This window comes from Monodon monoceros, unplaced genomic scaffold, assembly GCF_005190385.1.
Source record: "Monodon monoceros isolate NGI ecotype Baffin Bay Population unplaced genomic scaffold, NGI_Narwhal_1 Super_Scaffold_12, whole genome shotgun sequence".
NCBI lineage: Eukaryota > Metazoa > Chordata > Mammalia > Artiodactyla > Monodontidae > Monodon > Monodon monoceros.
The window spans coordinates 165008673-165025179 of NW_021703768.1; the positions used below are offsets into that span (position 1 = coordinate 165008673).

At 54.9% G+C, this 16507-nt stretch overlaps 1 protein-coding gene across 1 annotated transcript in view; it reads left to right on the plus strand.

Moving 5' to 3' along the window:
- CACNA1A (calcium voltage-gated channel subunit alpha1 A) overlaps positions 1 to 16507 on the plus strand; it is a 316609-nt gene that overhangs the window by 294500 nt on the left and 5602 nt on the right. Inside the window, exons 38-44 of the mRNA XM_029216768.1 lie at positions 2161 to 2257; positions 4679 to 4784; positions 14406 to 14513; positions 14649 to 14749; positions 15871 to 15980; positions 16083 to 16221; positions 16382 to 16495. Of these exons, the coding sequence (XP_029072601.1) occupies positions 2161 to 2257; positions 4679 to 4784; positions 14406 to 14513; positions 14649 to 14749; positions 15871 to 15980; positions 16083 to 16221; positions 16382 to 16495 (775 nt within the window). The remainder of the gene's footprint in view (positions 1 to 2160; positions 2258 to 4678; positions 4785 to 14405; positions 14514 to 14648; positions 14750 to 15870; positions 15981 to 16082; positions 16222 to 16381; positions 16496 to 16507) is intronic.

Consider the following 16507-nt stretch of genomic DNA (forward strand, 5'->3'; position numbering starts at 1 on the left):
TCTAGGTCAGGATCCAGACCTTGGGGTGTTGGCTCCCTGGAGAGCCAGCAGGGATTTCAGGAGGATCAGTCTAGAAAAAAAAAAGATGAGAATCAGCACCCTCACACATCCCGGATTAAATGATTTGGGTACCACTGCTGCCCAAACCCCAGGTTTTCTGAGAGACGAGGGAGGGGATCCACCATGAGTTCACCTCCTATGAGTCTCTCCTGCCCCCGCCACTGTGAGGCTTCCAGATGGTGAGGACAAGTTATCCAGGCCCCAGGAAGGAAGCCAGAGGCCTCTCAGCCTCATTTCTCCTGGCAGTATGGGGAGAAGGGCTGGTTTAGTACCCTTGGCAGACAGAATTGGCTGCAAGATCAGAGTGGTGGAACCCAGCTCCCATTGCGATCCCAGGACCCTGGAGCAAGTGGTCACACAAGGCCAGGGGAGAGGACACAGAACCTTGGTGGTCCTTGCATCTTCATGGTCATGAAGGGAGTGAGCTCTCCCATCTCCGTAGGCACAAGAGTGCCCCCTCCTGGTTGACAGGTGATGGTTTCCAAGGGTGGTCTCCACCCTGCTCAAGTGTACTGAGTGCCTGCTCAACACCAAGCCCTGGCAGGATGCTCAGAGGTGCCATCCTGATGCTCAGAGCCCACCAACCACAAACTGAGGATTCTAGTTCAGGCTGAGCTTGGGGCCTGAGAAAGCATTAAATGGGGGCCCTCAGCAGCCTGAACACTAGAGGGGAGCCTCACGAAGAAGGTGGGGTGGAGTCGATCCTTGCCATTCTTTCAGCCCCGGAAAACCCTCCATGAGACCAAGAGGCTGGGGTGAGCTGCGGGGCTGGGGCTTGACTTTCAGCTGGTTCCTAACTCTTCCTCTTTTGATTTTAGGTCACAGCAGTTGGATGCTGTCCCCCTGTCCTCTATTCCACGAGCCCCCCCAGCCCCCAGTGTAGCCCATCCAGATTGTGGAAGAGGGAGACACAGAGAGCCCTGGGGGAGGTTCCCCCAGCCCAGAGCTCCCAGCCCACTCCAAATGAAACCCTCTGCCCCAGGGTCTGTGAGTGTCTGGGAACATCTCAGGGACCTTCACTCATCCCACATCTCCCCTACTCTAAGCCAGGGGGTCCCCAGCCCCTGGCATCATGACCTCACTGTGTGCACGGGGAGCCAGTGTGAACGCAGCTTAACCCCGTGCCTCCACTAATCCCCTCTCTTCTCCTTTCAGCGGTCGGATTCATTATAAGGATATGTACAGTTTATTGCGCGTAATATCTCCCCCTCTCGGCTTAGGCAAGAAATGTCCTCATAGGGTTGCTTGCAAGGTTTGATTTCCACTAAAACCTGCTAGCATCCATGGAATGAGTGTGGCTTGGGGTTCTTCAATATATATATTTCATATATATATATATATATATATAATCTAAAAAACAGAGCCATCTCTCTCTTTTGCACTAAACTAGAAAACTTAGCCAACAGAATGCAGTCACATAGACTTGATGAAGCATGGAACATATATCTCTCCGTTCCCTTCAGCCATTTCTGCTTGCTCTTAGCTGAAGCTGCCCATCCCGGGGTCTCAACGGCACCCCAAATCAGACACATCCGGGGGGACTGTAACTTTGCATTGACCCCCCCCCACCATCTCCTCCACTCTCCCCTCCTCCACCCTTCGCCTCCCAAAGCCCCCAGCCCTCCTTCCACTGCCCTGGCCCCTCTTCCCCATCTAGGCCCCCTCAGAGACCAGCCTCAGCCAAACCAGAGAACTTGACCCAGTTTTTTAAATGACACTGAACCAAACCATTGCTTCCAAGTGAGAAGCCCCCACTTCCGTCCACATTCCACCAGAACCATAGCCCAGAGTCAAAAGTGAATCTGACTTTTCTCTTCTCTCTCTCTCTCTCCCTGCTCGTAAGCAGTGAAATAATCTTTTTTTTAATTACCTCTTCCATTTTTTCCCTCCTCTTTTCCATTTATTTGAAATACCTATTTTATCGTTCTCTGCATCTTTCTCTCTCTATTTTTTCGGCTCGTGTGATTTTTTTGTTTTGGTTTTTGGTTTTTTTTTTTTTTTTTGGTTGTTTTTTTTTTCCTTCCTTTTCTTCCCCTCCCTCCACCCACCCTTCCTTTGGTTCTCCGTTCCCACCCCCGTTTTTGTTTTCGGTGCTGCCAGGGGCCGCATGCCTTACCCGGACATGTATCAGATGCTGAGACACATGTCTCCGCCCCTGGGTCTGGGGAAGAAGTGTCCGGCCAGAGTGGCTTACAAGGTAGTCTAACCCTTGCCGACCACCAATGTCCGGGCACTGGGGATTTTTCAGTGCTGACCAGGAACAACCAGCCGAGTCTCTTTTTCCAGCATTACTGTTCTTTTTTTTCTTTTTCTTTTTTCCTTTTTTTCCCCTTTCCTCCTTGAGTAAATGGATCATGACCATCCCTTGATTCTAAGCAGTATACTGTGTCCGTCCTTTCTGATCAGTGTGTCTTGGTGTTTTGAGACTCTATTATGGCCGACACGCCGGGGGGAGGGTGAGGGGAGCCCCCAGGTCCCCTCGCACCTGGTCCCCCAGGAACCAAATTGGACACCCTTTGGGAGGTGGGGGTCGCCAATGAGCCCAGAGCGGCCCCCATGCCCAGACCTGGGCAGGTGCCTTGCAGGGAGGGGCTTGGACCCCATCTTTTGTATCTTGAGCCCCCAGGTCTCACGGTCCCACACACACACCTGAAGCTGATCTCTGACCTAGGGCCTTGGGGGATCCAAGATTTCCCAGGGAGCACCCAGAGCCTCTCCTCCCCTGCCTCCCCCCTGGAGTTGCTTCCCCAGTCTTCCTGTCCTTAAGCCACCCATCTCCCTCCAAGACACCCCAACATGCCTCTCCATTGTTCCAGAGTGGGCAGGCGGGCCGCAGCTGGACCCCTGGACCGTGGCACCCTGATGCAGGCCATGCACGCTGCCTTGGCGGGGGCCTGGGGCGGGCAGGCACCATGGCCGACCTGGGGGGTGGTGCATGCTGGCTGAAGGAGCCGCCAGGCGGCTGGGCCGGGCCACCCCTCTAGACCCCGTCCCGGAATCTCCCTTGGCACCCAAGGACAGATGCTCTGTTCCCCCTAACTCATCCACTAGAAGTTCAGAGATGACCTTTACAGTCAGCCCCTCCCAAAAAAAAAAATGGTCCCATCATTCCATTCACCCATCCACCTTGGCCTCCTCTGTCTACAAGAGTCCTCCCTCCCCTCTGTCCATCCCATTTCTTCCTGCCTTGTGTAACCACCTCCCCACAACCTCATTCCTCGTCCTCTTCCCTCCACGAACTCCTCCTTCCCAGGCGAGACCAGGAGATGGCCCCACCAGCCTTACTACCATGTACCTGTCGCTTCTCTAGTTTTCTTTTGTCCTTCTCTTGGTCTCTCCTTGGCTGAGTGTGGGTGTGTGTGTGAGCGTGTGCAAGAGAGAGGGAGAGAGTGCCCTTCCCTTCCTGGTCTCTGTGCAGGGCCGCCACGGGTCCATAAGGCACCTTTGTGCAAATTTGAAATGAACATCCTTTACACAGAACACTTTGTCTGTGGGAAAACAATTGGAATCCACCGATGTGGGGAGAGCAAGACACTTTTCCACTATCAGCTGGGAAGTTGTCATTTAAATACACAAGTCCATGATTTCTAAGATGGGGAGCCCTTTGTGCAGTGCACAGCCTGCACAGCTGTGCACAGTGGCCCAGTGTGTATGTGTTTCTCTGTCTACCATCTCCCTCCCCACCCTGCCTCAACCCATCTCTTGTGTTCGGCTCTGAGTCTGCCATCCCCTTCGCCATCTCCAGCTCTGTGTTTCCTGCTGACCTGTGTCTGAATCCTCTGGTGAACATCAGTCTCCATCTACGTGCCACCTCAGCCTGGGCTGGTGCCCACTAACCCAGCATCCTCTCCCACGCCACCAAGCATGGGGGACAGAGCCCCTGCCTGGGATACAGGGAATCTTTTCTTCCCTGGGCCATGGGAACACCTCCCTCACCCCTTCCCCCTGCCATTGCACAGAGAGCCAAGATCCGGAAATGCCCCTGAGATACACTTTCCACGGAGCTATGAATGAGTCTCGAGATTCCGTCTGCATGCGCCCCTGTCCGCTGTTCTGTGTGTCATGGCCTCGCTGCATGTGCTGCGCAAGGGGCCCGCCCCATCAGCAGGGGGAGTCGCCTGCCTGCCGCTTCTCGGAGGAATGATGCGGCCTGTGGCCATCTGGTCTGGTCTGGGCCGAGCCAGGGGTTGGGGGTGGAGAGCCAGCGGCCCCCCCGGCGGCTGCGGCAATGGACCCCTCTGCCTGGCTGCTGCATGTCTGCTGCGATCTGGCTTGTACTCTTCTTCTTTGGGGTCAGAATGGAACGGAGCTGTCCAGAAGAACTCTGGGGCAGGGCAAGGATGTGGGCCAACCCTGAAAATGCCAGCCCTAGGGTCCAGCAGGCGGGCGAGGAACGGGCAGGGGCTCCGCAGCATAGGAGAGCCCCCAGTGCCCTCCCTGAGGGAGCCGCCGAGGGCAATCGGGAAATGGAACACCGGGACAGGTAACCTGAGGGTGGGGGGCACCCTAGCCGCTGCCTTCAGAGTTCTTCCCGGGGCTCCCTGGGTAGGGTGGGTCTGGCTCGCGGGACCCGGGAGGGCGCCTGGGAATGACTGCCCTTGCCCTTGGTTTTCTGTAGAGGCTCCTGCGGATGGATCTGCCTGTTGCCGATGACAACACCGTCCACTTCAATTCTACCCTCATGGCTCTGATCCGCACAGCCCTGGATATCAAGATCGCCAAGGGTAAGGGCAGGAACAGGAGCGGAGAGGTGGGGCAGGGTGCATGGAGGCAGGGCCTCGGAGGGCTCAGCCATTCGCCTGCTCAGCAAATACTGAGAGCTTCCCTCCGGTGTGCCGGACACCGCTCGAAGCCTGGAGGATGCAGGTTACACGTCCAGTGAGGGGGAGGCCTCCCCAACGAGGTTGTGAAGGAGTCACGTGGATACCTGGGGGGAAAGCGCTCCAGACAGAGGGACCAGTGGGTGCAGAGCCCCTCCCCCCACCTGGGGCTATGTTGAACTGACTTGCGCTCTGCTCATGGGGGCACCAAGCAGCCTCGAGAGCAGAGGAGGCACCTACTCCCTCTAACCACAGTGGAGAGAAGCTAGGAGGAGGCCTGATATAACGCATGTGAACGCAGGATGGTGGCTCGGAAGGAGCGGATATGGAATATTCAGATTCTGGATATTTCCTGGGAGTCAAGAGGACCAGATGCTGATGCATGGAATGTGGGGTGTGAGGGGAAGAGGCAACGAGGCCACTCCCAGGGGTTGGAGCCCCGGTGCGTGAAGTATGGAGCTGCTGTGCCCTGAGACAGAAGAGATAGCAGGGGCAGGTTTGGGGCAAAGGGAGGGCAGGAGGTTGGTGTTGGAGGTGACACGTGAAGATGGTGGCTAGGCAGGGGGCTTTCCAACTTACACTTCTGGTGGAGGCCCCCCGAGAAGGTTCTGAAGGAAGTGAGGGGATGAGTCTTCCTGGCTGTGTTGAAGATGTAGAGTCAGGAGGCGTCAGATGCTGGCAGCTTTTAAGCCAGGAGACTGGACGAGCTCTCCAAGGGGATGAGTGGATCGACAGACCCCCGAAGACTGAGCTTGGGGCCATCCCAGCATTAAAGGTGGCCAGGGAGGTGGGTGGAGACCAAGGCAACTCAGGCTCCTAAAAGGCGTCGCCAGTGTGTCAGGTGCTGCCCAGCAGCCAATAAAGATGAGGACCAAGAGTGACTAGCAGATCTTGTGCCAGGTCACCACTGGTCACTTTGACCAGGGCAGCTCTGGTGGAGGGGTCATGGCCCTCCTGCCTGGAGTGGGTTTCTGAGGCCTGGCGGTAGAGTGGATGTGACTTGGCAGCTGATGGGACAGCAGGGCAGAGAGAGCAGCACATGCGTCACCAGAGAGAAGGAAGTTGGGAGAGTAGCTGGTGGAGGGCTGTGTCCATCGTCCAGAAGAGGAATGGGAATCAGGGGCTGAAGAGAGAGGCCAGGACTCCACCCAGCTGAAGCCCCTGGGAGGCTATGAGGAAGGAAGACTGCACTTGAGGGACACATGTTCTTTCCAGGGCCCTGGGGAGAAGAGGGGGAGAAGGAGACAAGACTGGAAGTTGCTCGGAGTGGGGACATTCAGGGAAGGAGACCAGCAGCTTCCAGTGGGACAGTGCCCAGTGAAGGGGCGGGGCACATTGAGGACAGACATTATTAGAGCCAGGAAACATGCAGATGAAGGTAGGGAGAGCAGGAGGTGCCCCCAAATGGAGTGAGAAAGAATCAGGAGTGAGGCCGAGACTCAGGGGACAGCGTAAGTGCCACTTGTCTGGCACACAGTGTAAGTTTCTTTCTCATGCAACAAGTCAGAGGCAAGTGGTCCAGACTTGCCAAGCATCTCGGTGCACATGACCAGCGGAGGCCCAGGTTCTGTCTGCGTTGTGGCACTGCCTGCCCCAGACTGTTTGCTCATCAGCATGGTTGAAGCTGGTGGAGGTTCCAACCCAGGGAGGTGAGGAAGCAGAAGTGTGAGCAGCAGCTTTCTTGTAATCATGTGGGAAAGTGGACTCACCTTGCCCACCTACCTTCCCTGTCCTCAACTGTAAACCTTGGCAGAAGACTTCACCCTCTCTGAGCCTCAGTGCATGTATTAGCTAGCTATGCCATGTAACAAGTGACCACAAATTTAACAGCTTAAAACACACCTACTTATTAGCTCACAGTTATGTAGGTCAGAAGTCCAGGTGGACTCAACTGGGCTCTCCGTTCAGGGTCTCACAAGGCCAAAATCAAGGTGGCGAGGCCACCTTCTCTAGAGCTTCTCTGGAAGTTCCGAGGAAAAATTTACTCCAAAGCTCCTTTAGATGTTAGCAGAATTCAGTTCCTTGTGGCTGTAGGACTGAGGTCCCTGTTTCATTTCTGGCTTTTAGCCGGAGGCTACACTTAGCTCCCAGGGATGTACTAATTCTTTATGTGCTCCAAATCGCTCTAACTTCTGCTGCCAAGAAAATGGTCTGGAGCTTCCCTGGTGGCGCAGTGGTTAAGAGTCTGCCTGCCAATGCAGGGGACACGGGTTCGTGCCCCGATCCGGGAAGATCCCACATGCTGTGGAGCGGCTGGGCCTGTGAGCCATGGCCACTGAGCCTGCGCGTCCGGAGCCTGTGCTCTGCAACGGGTGAGGCCACAACAGTGAGAGGCCCGCATACGGCAAAAAAAAAAAAGAAAGAAAATGGTCTGCTTTTAGAGGGATCACTTGATTAGGTCAGACACACCCAGATCAGCTTACAGTCAGCTGACTTGGGACTTTAATTACATTTGCAGAGTCCTTTCATAGCAGTCCCTAGACTAGCATTTGATTTAATTTTTTTTTTTTCTTGGCTGCGTTGGGTCTTCGTTGCTGCCTGTGGGCTTTCTCTAGTTGCGGCGAGTGGGGGCTATTCTTCATTGCAGTGCGTGGGCTACTCATTGTGGCGGCTTCTCCTGTGGCGGAGCATGGGCTCTAGGCAAATGGGCTTCAGTAGTCACAGCACGTGGGCTCAGTAGTTGCAGCACACAGGCTTCAGTAGTTGCAGCACGTGGGCTCAGTAGTTGCAGCACACAGGCTTCAGTAGTTGCAGCACGTGGGCTCAGTAGTTGCAGCACACAGGCTTCAGTAGTTGCAGCATGTGGGCTCAGTAGTTTTGGCACGCAGGTTCTAGAGCATGCAAGCTTCAGTAGTCGTAGCACGCAGGCTCAGTAGTTGTGGCTTAGTTGCTCCGTGGCATGTGGGATCTTCCCAGACCAGGGATTGAACCAGTCTCCCCTGCATTGGCAGGCGGATTCTTAACCACTGCACCACCAGGGAAGTCCCAAGCATTTGATTGAATAACCAGGATTTTGCTGGGAAAGAAGGAGCAACTTTAGATTTCTGCCTGCCACAGCTCTGTAAAATGGGTCTAACAGTGCACCTACTCTTGGTACATAATGCCTTTGAATCCCAGCTGCTGTTTCCCTCTGGGGACCTGTGTTCAGGGGTCTGAAGATAACCCAAGACCTGGGCTCAGTGATTCGCTAGAAGGACTCAGAACTGTTTTACTAACAGTTATGGCTTATTACAGCAAAACGATACAGATTAAAATCTGCAAAGGAAACAGGCACATGAAGCAGGGTCCGGGAGAGACCAAGAGGGAGCTTCCACTCCCTTCCAGTGGAGTCACATGCACACTGCTTACTTCTCCCAGCAATGATGTGTGACAACATGTATGCAGTATTGCCAACCATCCAAGCCCACCTGAACTTTGGTGTCTAGCGTGTTTATTGGGAGTTGGTCGTTGTAAGCCTGGCTGACCTTAGTTGCTCAGCCTCCAGCCCCTCTATTGGTCACGCTGATACCACGTGACTCAAGGCCCCCACCATAAATCACATTGCTAGGATAAACCATCTGGCCTGGCCCAAGGCCCCCAGGTAAACAAAAACACTCTTATCAGGCAGGACACTCTAGGACTTAGACATTATCTTCCAGGAGCTGGTCAAGAACCAGTCATTCCTGGGGCTTCCCTGGTGGCGCAGTGGTTGAGAGTCCGCCTGCCGATGCAGGGGACACGGGTTCGTGCCCCGGTCCGGGAGGATCCCACATGCCGCGGAGCGGCTGGGCCCGTGAGCCATGGCCGCTGAGCCTGCGCATCCGGAGCCTGTGCTCCGCAGCGGGAGAAGCCACCACAGTGAGAGGTCCACGTAGTGCAAAAAAAAAAAAAAAAAGAACCAGTCATTCCTTTGGAATGTGCAAGGTTTGGACAACCCAGACCTGCTGAGTTGTCTCTTATGGCACAGAACCCCTTCTGTGGGACTTCCCTGGTGGCGCAGTGGTTAAGAATCCGCCTGCCAATGCAGGGACACGGGTTCAAGCCCTGGTCCGGGAAGATCCCACATGCCACAGAGCAACTAAGCCCGTGAGCCACAACTACTGAGCCTGTGCTCTAGAGCCCGTGCTCCGCAACAAGAGAAGCCACTGCAACAAGAAGCCCATGCACCACAACGAAGAGTAGCCCCCCACTCACCACAACTAGAGAAAGCCTGCGTGCAGCAACGAAGACCCAACACAGCCAAAAATAAAATAAATATATATATTTAAAAAAAGAACCCCTTCTGTGGGACTTTAGCAAGTCCAGCCTTTAGGACACTCACCAGATTCCCCACGTGAGGATTTCAAGGACTCTGGGGATGTGCCTGCCACTTGGCTGGCATTGTCACTCATACCCCAGACCCTACTCAGCTCCCAGAGGGTCATGCCCCCAGCATCTGTGAGCCAGGGACCCCTCCCCGTCCTGTCACCTCCCAGAGTTCCATGGGGCACAGCTCTGGAGTCAAGGAAGTTCAGCCGAGAGCTTGGGGACAACAGTTCTAACAGTGCTGACAATCACAGCCATTTCAACAGAATCACGTCTCGGGCCAGCTGAGAGTACAACACACTTTTTTTCAACACTGAATTTGCTTCTAAACACACTGAGTTCCTTTCCAGCAGGCAGGGGGTAACATGGAGGAGTGGATTAACCTCAGTGATTCTTCAGATTCTTCAAAAATTGTGAGGCCCATCTTAGCTGGGAGAGAAAGAGAGCGGGTCCCTCTGCTTATCTGTCTCCTTCTGTGTCTCCTTCTGTGTCTCCTTATCTGTCTTATCTGTGTCCCTTCTGTGTCTGTCCTTCCTCTTCTCTGTCTGTTTCTCCTTCCCACTCACCCCTCTGTTCTCTCCTCCCGAAAGAATCTCATTCTTGCCTGGGGAAAAAATCCTCTGTCGTCATGTTTCTTTTTCTTCTAGACGTTGTGTCTGGATCCCTGAAACCTCCCCCAAGGGGCTTGGACTGTGTCCCTTCATCCCCCACTGCCTTCCTGTTCCCCACCCCAACCAGAAGGTGATGAGGACAGAGCCAGCCACCTACCTGAACGAACGTAAACCCAGTTAACACATCAAAATCCAAAATCCCCAGCCTCATTGACATATACACACTGCTATATTAAAAATTGATAACCAACGATATAGCACAGGGAACTCTGCTCAATATTCTGTAATAACCTAAATGGGAAAAGAACTTGAAAAAGAATAGATACATGTATATGTATAACTGAATCACTTTGCTGTAGATCTGAAACTAACCCAACATTGTTAATCAACTACTCCAGGGAATTCTCTGTTGCTCCAGTGGTTAAGACTTGGCGCTCTTACTGCCAGGGCCCTGGGGTTTGATCCCTGGTTGGGGAACTAAGATCCCACAAGCCACTCAGCGTGGACAAAAAAAAAAAAAAAAATACTACAATATAAAATAAAAGTTTTTTTAAAACTCCCCAGCCTCAGGCTAACGTTCTGGCTTCTGCTGAGAGCCTGCAGTGAGAGCTTTATAAACACTGTGCCACCTGCGTGCTAACAGCTGTGGACAGCAGTGGAGGGTTGTGTGGAGAAGAGACGAGACGAGGCCTCAGCCAGCCAGTAGCAGAATCTCCACAGCTGTCCAGCATTCCCTGAGTCCGGGCCAGCCTGGACTCTCCTTCAGGACTCCACGTGGCTGACCAGCCAAAAGGCCACTGTCTCGTCCTTTAATACCCTCAAAGACCAGGCTCTGTCTGGAGGCGAGTTCTGCAAGGGCCTGGAAGGTGCTGGGGTGGCCTGGTGGGAGCTGAAGGGCTTTGACCTGCCTGCATTATCAGCTCATTGAATGAGAACGTCCACTGGGCACCTGCTGGGTGCCTGGCTCTGTCCTTGGCACGTGGGATGGGGCAGTGAAAGACGGACAAACCTCTGGCCCTTGTGGAGCTGTGGGGAAAGAGGCAACAAATAAACAGGCAACGATCAATAAGTAGATATGTAACGTGTTCAAAAGCGGGACATGTTATGGAAAAGAAAGAGCAGGGTCAGAGGTTGTGGATCCAGGTCAGGGGTTAAATCCTAAGTCAGGGATTCTCAGCCAGGCATAATTCTGCCCCCAGAGGACATTGGCAATGTCTGGAGACAGTTTGGGTTGTCGCAACTGGGAGAGGGCTGGTGTTCACGGTAACTGGTGTGTAGGGGCCAGGGATGCTGCTTGAATGTCTCAGGGTGCACGGAACAGACCCTGCAACAGAGAACGTTCACCAGAGGTGTGCAGAGTGATGTGGGAGAGGGGAGGACCCTTCGGGCGATAAACTCTGGGACACAACTGGTTTGTGGAGGACTGATGCCTGAATACCAGGGAGCCCTCTGTCCCTGGGGACCCCGGTGTTAACAATTCTGTACCTGGAGGAGGAGTAAACCTGAGATGTGGCCTTGAGCAGATCTCATGACCCCAGGGGAGGGCCTCCTTGAAATCCCCTAAGGACTTTCCCTTTATTTAAATGTGAACGACAGTCCTGAATGCAAGATCTCCCAGTGAATTAAAGCAGAAAGAGTCTAAGGTGGTTCTCAACTGGAGGCAGTTTTATCCACCAGGGAACACCTGGGAATGTCTGGGGACAGGCTTTGTTGTCAGGACTGGGGTAAGTGAGTGCTACTCAACACCCTGCAATGCACAGGACGACCCCACAACCAAGAAGGATGGAGCCTCAAGTGTCGACAGTGCTGACAGGGTGAGAAACCTTGACCTTACCTAATTCAGATGCCAAGAGCACGTATCTTAATCAGCTCTGGCCACCATAACAAAATATCAGAGGCTGAGTGCATAAACAACAGAAATGTATTTCCTCACAGTTCTGGAGACTGGATGTCCAAGATTCTGATGCCAGTGGGTTTGGTTTCTCCTGAGGCCTCTCTCCTCAGCTTGCAGATGGCTGCCTTCTTGCTATGTCTTCACATGGCCTTCCCCAGGGCCCGGGAAATGTGCATCCCTGGTGTCCATCTCTCTCTTCTTATAAGGACACCAGTCCTATTGAATTAGGGACCACCCTTATGACCTCATGTAACTTTAGTTACTTCCTTAAAGACCCCATCTCCAAATGCCGTTACACTGGGGGTTAGGACTTCAACATGAATCCGGGGGAGGGGGGGACACAATTCAGTCCATAACAATAGGAATCTTCCTTTTCTTCACTAGAAGCAGGAAACATGTAAGCTGTCAGGAGAAAGTGACTTTTCACAAGAATGTCATGTTCTCTTGTTTCCCTTCCCATGTCTCTGAGAAGGACCCACAGAGACCCCAAGCACCTCACTTAGCTACAGTGGACAAGAGACTTAGCTATTAATTCCAACTGCTTCCCTAGAGGAAAAAAAAAAAAAAAACTGTCATAGGTTGGTGTCAAGTATGTTGAGAACCCAGCTACGCGGATGATTTTCCCAAGGATCTCCCACAACTTCCCAACCTGTGTCCAGGCCCGCCAATCACCCCTACACCCATGCAGGTCGGCTCCAGCGACCACAGTCCCTTGTATCATTAGACCCTGCAACCACCAGCAGCGAAAAGAGACCAGACTGTGGACCGTGCCCCCTCGTGGTGATGTGGTGAACAATAGCATGAGATGATAAAGACCAGAGAAATAAAGTAGGAAAAAGGCATCGAAGGAGGGGCAGCTGTTTTAGGTTGGGAGGCAGCTAGAAGACCTCTTTGATAAAGGGTTTGGGCAGGGACCTGAAGGAGGTGAGGGAGGGAACCACATAGATATTTGTAGAAAGAACCATCCTGGCAGAGGAAACAACCCATGCAAAGACCCTGAGGCAGGACGGTGCTTGGCGTGTTTGCTGAGCAACGAGGAGGTTGGTGTGGCTGGAACAGAGTGAGCAAGGGGGAAAGTAGAGGAGATGAGGGCGGATCGTGCAGGGCCTTGTGGACTCCGGGGATCACCCTGGGTGAGGTGAGAGCCTTGAAGGGCTCTGAGCAGAGGAGGCAGGTGACTGATGCAGGTGTCCCTGGGCGCCCTCTGGTGGCTGTGGGAGGAGCAAGGCGACCTGGCAGAAGCGATTACACTGGTCCAGGAAGTTCAGCTCCCCACCGCCTCCATATCATCACTCTGGAACAGGATCTGAGCTTGACTTGCAAAAAGGCCCTTCTGAAGGATTTTTCTCAAAATAAAGGCATCCATCTCCAGAGTCACACGGGGGAAGATGAGTGAAAGCTCCACGGAGTGCCTGGCAGATGTCTGTGCTTTGACCCACGTCTGCTGAGAAGGAGAAGCTGGGCAGGGGTTCCAGAGGGAGCTCCGGGCTGGGCCCGGGAAATGGAGGAGTGGGAGAAGGAGGGACAAAGACGGCAGATGCTGGGCGACAAGAGGTGGACAGGGAATGGAGGCAAAGGGGGATGTTGAGGCTGTCTGGGCGGTCCAGCTACTCAGCCACAGGCCCCCGTGGATGGTTGTTAAACACTGCAGTAGTTCTCTACTGGCTGGCAGCCGACTCCTGCCCTTCCCCTAGATCTCCTCCCATAATCCAGCAACCACAGGGTTAATATTTGGTCCAGCAGGGATCCTTCAGGCCCTTGCTCTAGCTCTGTCATCAATGTCCCTCTCCTACCAGCTGGTAAATGTTTAGAATAGCCCCTGTTTGGGGCTGTGAAACAGGAGTAGAAGCAAGGGCCAAGCTGATGTATCAGTTAGAATGGATGAGAATGTGCTACTGTAACAAACAGCCCCAAGGTCCTGAACCAACAAAGATTCGCTTCCCACTTCCATTATGTGGGAACTTCCGGGGTCAGCAGGGGCTTCTGTGCATCACTCACTTAGGGACCAGGCGTGAGGGGGCAACCACTGTCCCCAACATTACCAGCCGCTGTGACAGAGGGAATGAGAACTCAGGAGGGGCCTGCACTGCCCATTTAATGCCCAAAGCAGGGCCTCACCCTGCTCACACCTTATGGGCAAGAACTCGTCCCATGGCCCTGGTCAACCCCAGGGGCCAGGAAGGACCACACTCCCATGCACTCGGGCAGGAGGGACCAGGAATTGCTGCCAAAGAACATTAATGACCACCATGGCTGGAGTGAGGGACCAGGGCTTGGCTCTGTCCAAGGTCAACATTCACAGGAGGGGATACTCGGTTGAGGGAGAACGTCCTCTATCAGGACTGCTCCCTGAGGCTTACCCCAGGCTCCCTACTGCAGACACCGTCCTAATGCTGTACATTAACTATTTTGATCTTCAGACAATGCAGTGAGGCAGGTAGTATTGCCGTCATCCCCATTTTGAAGATGGGGAAACTGAGACACAGCACAGTAGACTAACACCCAGGTCACGCAGCTGGTAAGTGGGAATCAGGTTGGCCCCTCAGGAAGCTGGACTGTCCCCCGCATGGTCTTTCGAAGGCCCTGGCCCTGCTGAGGACTAGACTCCTCTGGGTCAGGCCCGTAGGGCACTGGTGACCCGCTGGGAACCAGGACCCCAGAGCTTGGGTCAACAGGAGCCACTGGCTTTGCGGCTGCCCCAGAGGCCGGCTGATGCCTCTCTGTGCCCACCCACAGGCGGAGCCGACAAACAACAGATGGACGCTGAGCTGCGGAAGGAAATAATGGCCATCTGGCCCAACCTGTCCCAGAAGACGCTGGACCTGCTGGTCACCCCTCACAAGTGTAAGAGCCAGGCCCGGCCTGGCCTCGGGCTCTGTCCCACCAGGATGGAGGGGGAGGGAAAGAGGAGGTCCAGGGACGGCAGGGCTGGTGCACACAGGGCCCCCCACCCACAGTGAGCTCACCCTGTGCCCCCAGCCACGGACCTGACGGTGGGGAAGATCTATGCAGCCATGATGATCATGGAGTACTACCGGCAAAGCAAGGCCAAGAAGCTGCAGGCCATGCGTGAGGAGCAGGTATGGCCCCAGCCCTGATGGCCCTGCCCTGCTATGTCCATCACTCTGGGGACATCCAGGCTGGGAGACAGTGGCTTCCTTGTCACCATGAGGACCAACCAGAACAGTGGGATGAGGCCAGGCTCCAAGGCAGGTCACTGAGAAGTAGGACAGTGCCAAGGAGACGTAGCCTGGATTAACTCATCTGCTCCATCGACACTTATTGGGCACCTACTGTGTGCCGGGCATGGTTCTCAGCTCCGGGGGTGCATCTGTGAGCAAAGCAGACCAGAATCCCTGTGGAGCAGACTTTCCAGTTGGGGGAATGCCAACAATGACAGACGATTAAATTACATAGCATTGCAGAAAATGCTAAGTGCCATGGGAAAAATCGGGGGCAGGGGAAGGAATGTGATTTGAAAGGGGTAGTCAGGGGAGGCCTCGCTGAGGAAGTGACATCTGAGGAAAGACTTGAAGGAAGAGGAGAGGGAGCCAAGCAGATACCTAGGGGGAGAGTGTTTCAGGCAGAGGGCACAGCCAGTGCAAAGGCCCTGAGGCAGGACCATGAGTTTGAGTTCAGGGAACAGCAAGGAAGTCGATATGGTGGAACAGAGTGTGCAAGAGGCAGTGGGAGGAGACAAGGGTGGGGAGGTGACAGGACAGATTATGCAGGGCCCAGTGGGCCTTCGACTTTTGCTCAGAGTGATGTGGGAGCCATGGGGGCTCCTCAGTAGAGGAGGGAAGTGACTTCATGCAGGTGTTCACAGGTGCCCTCTAGTGGCCGTGGGGGGTAAGGGCTGGAGCTGGGGGACCTGAGAGGAGGCAACTGCACTGGTCCAGGCCGGAACTGATGAGGCCGGACCAGGATGTGTGGGCTGTGGAGTGGTAAGAAGTGATCCAGTTATGGATGGATTTGGAAGGAAGAGTCTTGAGGACTAGCTGATGGATCAGACCTGAGTGTGTGTGCGTTTTGGGGTGGGGGGGCATGTCAAGAATGACTCCTGGGATTTCACCCCAGGGGTGGGCTAAGCATAGCCTCGCCGCTGCAGCCCTGACCAGAGCCTGAGCCCGGGGCGCCCCCCTCCACCTGTCCCCTGTCCCCGCCCACCCTGTGCACACACACTGCTCTCTGCCTTCCCCAGAACCGGACACCTCTCATGTTCCAGCGCATGGAGCCCCCATCTCCAACGCAGGAGGGGGCGCCCGGCCAGAATGCCCTCCCCTCCACCCAGCTGGACCCAGGAGGAGGCCTGTGAGTGTCCCTCTGGCCAGGAGGCAGGGGAACGGGGGTACCGGTCAGGTGTGAAAGCCCCCGGAGTGCCCACCACCACCCTGGTCTCTGTGCCCCACACAGGATGGCTCACGAAAGCGGCATGAAGGAAAGCCCATCCTGGGTGACCCAGCGGGCCCAGGAGATGTTCCAGAAGACGGGCACATGGAGCCCGGAGCGAGGACCCCCCACGGACATGCCCAATAGCCAGCCCAACTCTCAGGTGCCTCCATACCCCCCCACGCCCCCATGGCTCCCAGGCCCGGGCAGGACAAGAAGGAGGGGTCTGGGCCCCCCACCTGCAGCTCCGCACACACTGGGCCACCCCCGGGGTCCACGTGTCAGGCCCTGGGGCTCACCCGGCCTCGCCATCTGCCCCGCAGTCTGTGGAGATGCGAGAGATGGGCAGAGACGGCTACTCCGACAGTGAGCACTACCTCCCCATGGAGGGCCAGGCCCGGGCCACCTCCATGCCCCGCCTCCCCGCCGAGAACCAGGTGAGGGCTTTC